The 9,625-nt window shown below is 33.3% G+C and overlaps 1 protein-coding gene across 1 annotated transcript; it reads right to left on the bottom strand.

Moving 5' to 3' along the window:
- Positions 1-6,677: 6,677 nt before the first annotated feature.
- Positions 6,678-9,339, bottom strand: LOC115960369 (BAG family molecular chaperone regulator 1). The gene is made up of 4 exons (XM_031079238.1): positions 8,368-9,339; positions 7,845-8,101; positions 7,577-7,723; positions 6,678-7,445 (listed from the first exon to the last, which is right to left on the bottom strand). Exons 1-4 carry the CDS (start codon positions 8,612-8,614, stop codon positions 7,059-7,061), a joined length of 1,038 nt encoding a protein of 345 aa, XP_030935098.1. The 5' UTR covers positions 8,615-9,339; the 3' UTR covers positions 6,678-7,058.
- Positions 9,340-9,625: the final 286 nt, after the last annotated feature.

Here is a 9,625-nt window from a genome sequence, read left to right as displayed (position 1 = left end):
TTTTGGGATGGGGTTTGCAATGGTGGCTAGAGGGTGGGTGGGTTTTGGTTTATAGTGGTGGATGGTGGGTGGTGGCTTGGGTTTCTTGACGGTAGGTGGTGGATTGGGATTTCTAATGGTGATGGTGGTGGTGGTGGCTTGGGTGGTGGATTGGGCTTTCTAATGGGGTGGTGGTGGCTGGTGGTTTTGCAATGGTTTGTTTTTGTTTGGGAGAAGAGAGAACACAGAAAGAGAGAGGAAGAGACGCATAAGATTAAAAAATAATTAAAAAATAATAAAGAAGTGGTAAAAATAGATAAAGTAATAAAAAAAAATTGTTGTGGGGTGTATTATAAAGTGTGGTATTAAAATAGATAAAATAATGTTTTAAATTTTTAGCAACTTTACTATGAATGCTCTTACACTTGCAATATAATTGTTGGGAGAATTACAATTTGACTCCCTATAACCACTCTAAAAACAAGCCTGTGTGGTGTAATGTCAACTACCATAAAAAATTTGAGTGTGTCTTCCTCATCATCAATTGGTTTTGAGGTGAAATGGTATAACTGATGGTCTGACAAATGGTATCAGAGTCAAAGTTATGGGTTCGAGTCACGGGAGCGTTATTGTAGGGAGGGATTGTTGGGGGAATCACAATTTGACTCCCTACAACTACTCTAAAAATATGCCCTTGTGGCGTGATGTCGAATGCTATAAAAGATTTAAATGTGTCTTTCTCATCAGCAATTGATTTTGAGGTAGAATGGCATAACTCATGGTCCAACAGTAATCAAAACCTATCCAGCCATCCCGAGTTTTCTATTTCTTTCAATAATAAAGTTTACCAATTTTTAAGATCAAATAGAATTGTTTCAAACTTATATGGAATAACATTTCTTTTGGAACTTGACTATTTTACTTAAATCTTAACTCTTCGATAAACGAGTTTCATACCACATTTACTGATGTGAGTTTGATTAATGTGATGTTTTAAAAATATATTTCTCTTTGGAAGAGTGAAGTTTTATGTAAATAGATTTGCTCCTCTCTCATTTTCCTTTAAGTAGACAAACATTTTACACACAATGAATAAAATAGTGTGGATACCATTAGATGTGAAACAATCAAAGTCCATTGACAAATGATTTTGCACTCCGAAAAATTAAGAATTTCATTTAATTCTTTTAAAATTATATTTTTGTGGAAATCATCCACATTTGAATTTTTATGGTTATTCTTGCAGTGTAATCAAAACCTATTTGGCTATGCCGAGGCTAAGGAAAATATGTCCAAATCTCATGACCCTATCAATTAGATCAGGCACTCGACATCACCATTCCATAAAATCTTCTAAATATTATTCAACTTTTTTTTTTTATATAACTAATATAAAGTCATAGCTATTGTTTTAAGGAATTTTTGCTTAATAATACATTTTTTTTATTATTATTACGTGGTAAAATAAACTTGTTTTGAAATTATTTGGGAAATAGCCTTTTAGTGAACTGTAAATTTTGTCCACCTGGAATCATCTCTTGAAGACATGAGTTTGACATAAAACATGAAACACATAAAACAATGAATGGAAAATTTTACGAATTATGATACATGTAAAAAAAAAAAGTAAATTTTTGTGAGTTGAATCCTAAAGTTAGCAAAGAAACACAAAAAATGTTGAAAATTTTAGATCTAAGGGAGGCCCTTCCTCAGTTTGAAAATATTTAAATCGATAGGCCAAGCCAACAATGGCAACAAAGAAATAGTAGGTTACCATCAAGACCTAGAAAAAAACCAACTCAAAGAATAAATCAAGAAAATCTCTTTATAATATAGAACAATTCATGAGACCGAATGACTATTTTTTTCTTTTCTTTTTTTTCCTCTATTTTTTTAATAAAAATTTTATTTTCTAGAGGTTTTTTTTTTGAGAACATAGGTTGAAACTTTTTTCAAAAAAACCTACAGCGTAAAAGCGAAAATCCCCCGAAATTTTAACTCCCTTCCTGCTTGAAAAAAAATGATTAAACTAAAGCCCTCCACGTTTGCATTTAAAATTCAAATTTCAAACTGATGAGTTCTCTCTCTCTCTCTCTCTCTCTCTCTCTCTCTCTCTCTCTCTCTCTCTCTCTCTCTCTCTCTCTCTCTCTCTCTCTCTCTCTCTCTCTCTCTCTCTCTCTCTCTGAGTAGCTTTCAAATTCAGGTATGTATGAATTCTTCAACAATCAATCGATTTAAATAAATTCTCATATTTTTCTCACCTCATTTTATTATTTTCATTTTAATTTCCTGATCTCATTCACGCTAAAATTCGTTTTAGGGGTTTATTTGTTCCTCATTTTTTTTTCGCTTATTGATGTGAATCATTAGATGATATTGCGATATCATAGCATATGTTTCTATGCTTATAAAGTACTCAAAATCAAGTTTTTTTTCATATACAGCTTTACAGCTTTGTATTGGATGTAAAGTGGTAAATAAATCAACCTATTTGTGAATGGCTTGAGCTTGGCTCGAAAAAAGGTTTGTTTGTATTTGTTTATTTAGCACGAGACTCGATTTAAGTATATATATTATTATATCTTTGTAGGTGTACTTGTATAAAAATATACTTATATAAACCTGATAATATAAACAAAGTTTTTTGTAGTAAAAAGGGGTTAAAAATTTTCGTCATAGTTTCATTTATATACTAAAAATGAATAAGTTAATTAAGTAACTCATTAATATTTAATATTATTTGAAGATAAGCTTGATTTTGACTTCTGTTTAGAATCAAATTAAATAACTAAATCTAGACTTTTAATATTCAGTTCGGCTTAGCTCGCTCATTCACAACTGGATCATGCACCATTGTAGCAACTAGTGAGGCAGTCATGCACCATTACTCAACCTCCAAAAGAGAACATGCTTTTGAAACCTCTATTTATAAAGAGGAAATTCTCTAGTAATTTTGCTTTTCAGCTAGAAAATTTGAGATGCTTTTGTGAGAAACATAATTTGTACGCAACTTTCTTATAAAGATAATTAGTGGCATATATCTTCTCTCTTCCTCTTTGCTCAAATCATTCTTCTAATTAGAATTTCTGTTAGAATTGTGTGATTAAATAATTAAAATTTACTACATCTCTATAGCTTAAACTTTCGGAACAATTGGTTATTAATAATTTGTTCATTAAAGCCATGCTTGGGCATTGAGTTGGTTTTTTTTTTTTTTTTTTAAGGAAAAAAAAACGTATCTCATAAGCAACAAAAATGAGGATTGTAAGGAGAGCTTCATTAGTCCCTGAAATTTTTTGATATAAGCATGCTTGTATTTTAATTATCCATGCTAGGAAATCACAACTGGTTCACATCATGCGGGGAATGAAATGCTATGTAGACTCATAATTGTTGTTTCTGAAAGTGTCAAACCAATTTTCTCTGATGAGGGTACCTAGTAAAAATCCTTTTGTATTTGTTCTCAAAATTATCATAGACAAGTAATTATGTGGTCACTTAGCCATCACCTTAGTGATTAATACCCCTTTTTTTTAACTAAACCATTTTTTAGAAGTGCTACGTTCACAACATTTTCACAACAAATCATAAAAGATAAGTTATTATTATTCTAATTTGAATCCACAACTTAAATTACTTTTTTATCCACCTATAATAACCAATTACAACTTACCATTTAAGATTTGTTGTGAAAATTTTATAAACATAGTTTTTTTATTTTTTGGCTAAAGGCCTTGTTTACTATCATGGAGAAGGTTTTATGTTCTAATTTCCAGGACATGTAGGAGGAGCTTATGTATAAAAAAATTTAATAAACCTTCAGGAGGTGTCAACTTCATCAATTTGACCGTAATGCTTGGATATAGTTCTCTGTATTTTATGTTAAAGCTATTAGTGATTTGTGGAGAGTCTGGAGACACATCAGAAGGTTTTTAAGTCTCAATTATGCTGACAATCCTAATCCACGTAGGTGCAAATTGATTATCTATCAATAATTGCAACATTCTGTCGGTAGCGTTTTCTGTATTAAATGCACCAAAAGTAACATTCACATCAGCCAACCAGCTTATACAGCTGCAATAAGGTTCTTCTTTTCCATCCTGTTGACTGGCATGAGCTTGAGACACTGTGGTCTGTGGTTAGCAATTTACTTCTTTGTTTCTCAAATATGGAACATTTATTTTCTGCAAAAAGTTGGTGGTTTGAAATTATGAAATAGAAAAAAACAAAAAAAAAAAGCAAAAAAAAACATTTGAATTATAAATTTGGATTTTGATGACTCTGTCCAGGAGTGACTTTTAAACTAAAATCTCCAATCTTCCAGCAAAAATGCCATCCAGGCAAGTCTCCATTGCCACTAATAAAGCCCTCAACTTTTATACAGGAAAATTTTCTTATGTTTCTCCTTTTTTTTCTTTTATAACTTGGATAAAACTAAAAGTAATGAGTCTGAAGATTTTTCATCATATTTTGTATAAGTTGCTTTCCAATCCTTTCCCATTTCTTATGCTTTTCTTTATCATTATTATTCATTTTATGTACGGAATATCAATTATTTCATTGTATTCTTTGCTTGTCGGACTAGTTCTTCAACCTTGATGGCTTTATGGGATCCCACCACCCGATACTCTGATGAGGACCCGACAGTTGATTTGCCGAAACCCAAATTATTTTGGTGACAAAGGTCAAAATCATTGAAAGCTTGATAATCTTACCAATGTCAAGTTTTATGATAATAACTCCTTTTTTTCTTTGTGAAGGTGTCGTGATTTTTCTTGTCAGTTTACAAGTGCTTTTAGTTTGATTGCAGGAATACCTTTTGTTGAGTTGCCGACTAAATTATTATTTAGTGTCCTATTCCTTTACTTGGTGCAATTGTTATTGACATTCACCTTTGTTCTTTCACTTTAATAATCCTAATGAAAGCTATATCTAGAATACTGTTAAAGCATGATACCCACATAATCAATTGTAGTTTAATGAAAACATGTGCTTTACTATGATATATTCTAACAATAGAATTCAGCAGTGATGAGTGATCCCTTCCCTAAGTGCTTATGGGATGGATTTATAGTGATAGGATGCATTTTCTTTGTAATTGTTATTTGTGTTCCAAGATTTTGATTATTGTGGTTGAGATTGTCATTTTTATTGCATAGAAGATCATCAAATACTGCTTGTATTTATACTTGAATGCCATATATTTTATTTATCATCAGTTTTAAGTTCAGAAAGAGATGAGTGCAAAATTTATGATCACTTTATTTTTAGACCTTGAAAGTCAATGCAATGGTTTTGGAGTCCATTGGAAATTGTACCCTAATAATATGTTTGCTGAAAATTTGTGAAACAAAAAATTGTACTCCCTTTAGATATCAAGAATAAAGCACAATATTGAAATCCTTTTTTTTTTTTTGCTGAGAATATTGAAATCTTCAAAATGACAAGATTGTTCATTGCCTTATAGAATTGAGTTGTGCTAAGACCATAAAAAATGACATAATTTTATACCACAACTCGCCACATGGCGAGTTATGACTGGTGAAGATATGGCGAGTTGTGATTGGGGACACACCTTTACTAGTCACAACTCGCCACATGGCGAATTGTGGCACAAAACTGTGCCATTTTCGATAGACCTAACATTTTCCTATAAAATTTGTTTTAATTTCATGATATTGACTAAATGCATGTTTAATCATAAGTTCAGAATGATAATTGGTTCCTTTATTTGCCACTTAAAGAAAAGGAACCTATAAAGCGTCTACTCAAGTCACCTAATCTTTGCCTCTGCTTTCCCGTGCACTAGCCTTTTAAGTTATCCCACGGCACTGTTTGGTTCCATTGGAAATATCTCATGCATTTTTTTTTTTTTTCCATTCTGATAAGGCATCTGATGCTTTTATTTTAATTTAAGATATCATTAAATAAAAATTATAGTAATAACAAATTACACAGTTTTTAGGTAAAGGAATCTTTAGGAAAGTGTGGCTTATGCATGGCTTTGGGTGGCAATCTATCACGGTAAGTTATCCAAGACAAGTTGGACCAAAGTTTGATATGATTTGCTAAGTTTTATGTCTGCAATAATTTTACAACAAATCTTAGATAATAAGCTGTTACTGATTCTAATTTGAACCAACCCGTCACTTAAAATTTGTTTTAAAAATGTTCTAAACATAGCATTAAACATAGCATTGTCGTTGCTAATATCATTATCAGTTGCTATACTTATCTTAGCTGTTAGCAAGATCGAATATTCTCGTTCTTCCATCTTCAATGTGGCCTTGGCCATTCTCTGTGAAGTGATTATTATAGCCTCCAACCTTGGTTGAAGTAAAAAGGAGATATGGTTACTGAATTCGGAAACATTTGAAGTAATAATCATATACCAAAATATATTTCCTTCTAATTTGTTAAAGTTATCTTCTGTGATCATTTCATCCACTCCACCATAGTTAGACTTGTCTTCCTATCATTGGCGGCTTTGTCACTTCATTGCCTAAATCAAGCCTTTATCTACACCGTCTTTTTGTCAGTTTGTAACCTCTACAGGAAGCAAGGGATAAAGACTAATAATTTTTCATCAACCTCCACTGTTTGATTCTTTTTTTCTCTCTCTCTCTTTTATATTTTTTTTCTGATGGGAATTTCCACTCGATTTAGTAGCAGAGAACCAAGGGCCAAAGCTAATAATCAGAGAGAGATGGGAGAGAGAGATGATCAACATTGTCAAAATGAGATTACAGGATTCCAAAATACAACTCTCCTTCATCTGAAAAGCCTAATAACCTAACTCTCTCAGGTACAAATCTACAGGTAATAGACGTCTTTATGAACATCAGAAACAGAACCATACAACTGTTATATGAACCGAAGAACAAAATAAGAGAACAACAAATCTGTTATAATCACTATGGTACTGACCCCATTTATTTTCTGGTGAACCAAATAACAGACTAAAGGGGGTGCTCAACAAAATCTAGATACAGAAAAGAATGAAGAAAGGATAACAAACCAAGTAAAAGACAAGCCCAAATCACATCCACACAAACATAAACAAATACGTGGTGTATGACTTACTCGAAGAATTCCCAATTGAACTTAGGTTGGACTGAGTTATTGGGGGCTGAGGCAGTCGTGGATGAAGAGACTGGAATTAATGCAGGGGTAGAATCAAATGTCTCCCATTTGGTTGTAACAACTACCCCTGATGTCGAATGCCTTGCTTGCTGCTGTTGTAGCTGCTGATGCACTGGCGAATGCCCAATTGAATGCCTTGGCTGCTGCTCTAGAATTGGTGTTAGTCTTTGCCCATTGGAATGCTCGTGGATCGGCACGAGTCTGTGCCCATTAGATTGCCTCTGATGATTCTGAATTGGTTTTTGAATTCCATTGCTGGTGGCCATGGAGTTTTTAACCTTCAACATATCTAGAGTTTCAACATACTTTTGCACTCTTTTCACCTTCAAAATGAGACATAATCATCAGAAGAAATCAAAATCAATGCGTGACTCTAATTTTTTGTGTGCAAATTTTAACGAGCAGTTCAAGAACCAAATAAACAAAGTTCACACATCACAGAACCACAACATACCTGCATTTTTCTTTGCAATTTCACATCTCCATCAGCCATAATTCCATCTAATATAAGCAACTGATTCATCAATAGCTCAGTGAGAGTAAGCACATCGGTTTCCACAACTTTTCCACCTTTATTAATTATAGTTTCCATAGCCGACACCTACCCAATTCCCAAACAAAGATCAAATTCCAAGAAATTATAAAATTACACACTTCCATAGTTCCATTTTCAAATTCATATATAGTACTGGAAGGAAGGAAACTCTTCTCTCATACAATACCTGTCCAGCAAGTCTATCAACCTCCAAGCTGATTTCTGAGATAGATTTTGATGCCTTTTCCATTTTCGCATTTCGTCTCATCTCGAGGTATCGTTTTTCTTGACTAATAGGGTCCTCCATGACCACAATCTTCGATCGGTCCTTCACCCCAGCCATGTCTAGGAACGCATTTGAATCCCTCTCTTTATCTTTGTATAGCAGCTTTTGATCTTGATGGTGTAACCCTGTTGGCCCGGACAACATTTTCTTCAACTCTCCTACAAAAAGGTAAATAACACAAAGACCAAATATATAATCAATCAATAACTTGACATGTTCATTCGATTTCAATTCCTCAATCAAACTGTTGAAAAAAAAAAGTGACATTAAAGAAGCACAAAAAGCAATAGGATTGAATTTAAATGGCTCATTCAATTCCATCCTAATATTAATATAATATAATACTACTACTAATAATAATTATGACATTAAAAGTTAACAAAGAGTTGAGAGAGAGAGAGAGAGAGAGAGTTGAATACTGTACCAAATGTAGCTTGAGAACTAATATTGATTTCATGGTAGATTGACCCGTATTTAACCCTAACTCTAATTGTCGGTGCCGGAACCGAGTTTCGATCAGACTCCGAGGTTCGTTTCTGAACCAACATTCCTCCTGGCCTTAGCTCCCACTCATTAGCTGCGCCTCCTGGCTCAGCTCCACCACCACCACCACCAGCGGAGCTACCATTCATTGGTCCAAGTCCTGTGGTCTTAGTCTTCATTCTCATCATCTTCAACTAGTTTGCAAAAGAATTTATATATATGTATGTACGGAACTGAACAAAAATCAAAATCAAAGAGGCTCTAGATCTCCGTGAACTTTGATTCTTTGCGATCTGTGTCGAAAATCAGAGATACCCAATTGAGACAAAGGTTGTTAGACCCCGTTTTAGGAACCTCTGACCCCAGCATTACACGAGTCCAATCCCAACAGCGAACACTCGTGGAAAGGGAGAGGGAGAGAGAGACAAAGATAACAAATTTACTAAAGTCTCTCACAAAGACAGAAACTTCAAACTTTTTTCTGGGCAGAATCAATTGCGTCTTATATAAGTAAAAAATCGAACCCAACAACCTTACTCTTCAAGAAAAACCCCCACGCAAAGATCAGTTGTCTGGCCAGGAGAACTGGTTGTGACCCAAAAATATAGAACCTGCCAAAGCTCAAAAGAATAGATCTCTTCAGCAAAGAAAAATGCAAGTCAACTAGCTCTATAATTTTCTTGGGAAATTTTTATTTTTTCCTTAAGAAAACCAAAAAAAATAACCCAAGAATCTTAAACCTGTGAAAATTTTTCCAAGAATGTCTAGGAAAAATCAATGTGAAATGAAATTCCCCCAAACAAGCAGAATTTAAATGTATGATAATTTTTCTTTCTCTCTCTCTCTAGTTCTGGAAAACTCGAGGAAGAAGAGAAAGAAAGAGAAAAACCAAAAAAAAAAAAAAAAAAAAAACTGAAAAATGAATATTAAAACGAGTGGCCAGCTAACTAAGCTGTTGTGACTCCAATACATAAATATATATATATATATATGTAGGAATAATTATTTGTAAATTATTGGCACATTAAAAAATAAAATTTTTAAAATAAAAAAGAAAAAAGAAAAACAAAGGGAAAGAAGCTACGAAAGCCGCCAAAGCTTGTGTTCAAAGGTTAAAAAACAGAAGAGGAAACTTGGGCGTCTCACCAAACTAGGGGGAAAGTACAAAATAGCTTGCCGAGTTTATTGAAAAGTAAATG

The sequence above is a fragment of the Quercus lobata genome, chromosome 9, assembly GCF_001633185.2.
Source record: "Quercus lobata isolate SW786 chromosome 9, ValleyOak3.0 Primary Assembly, whole genome shotgun sequence".
Classification (NCBI taxonomy): domain Eukaryota; kingdom Viridiplantae; phylum Streptophyta; class Magnoliopsida; order Fagales; family Fagaceae; genus Quercus; species Quercus lobata.
This window is presented reverse-complemented; position numbering and strand designations above follow the sequence as displayed.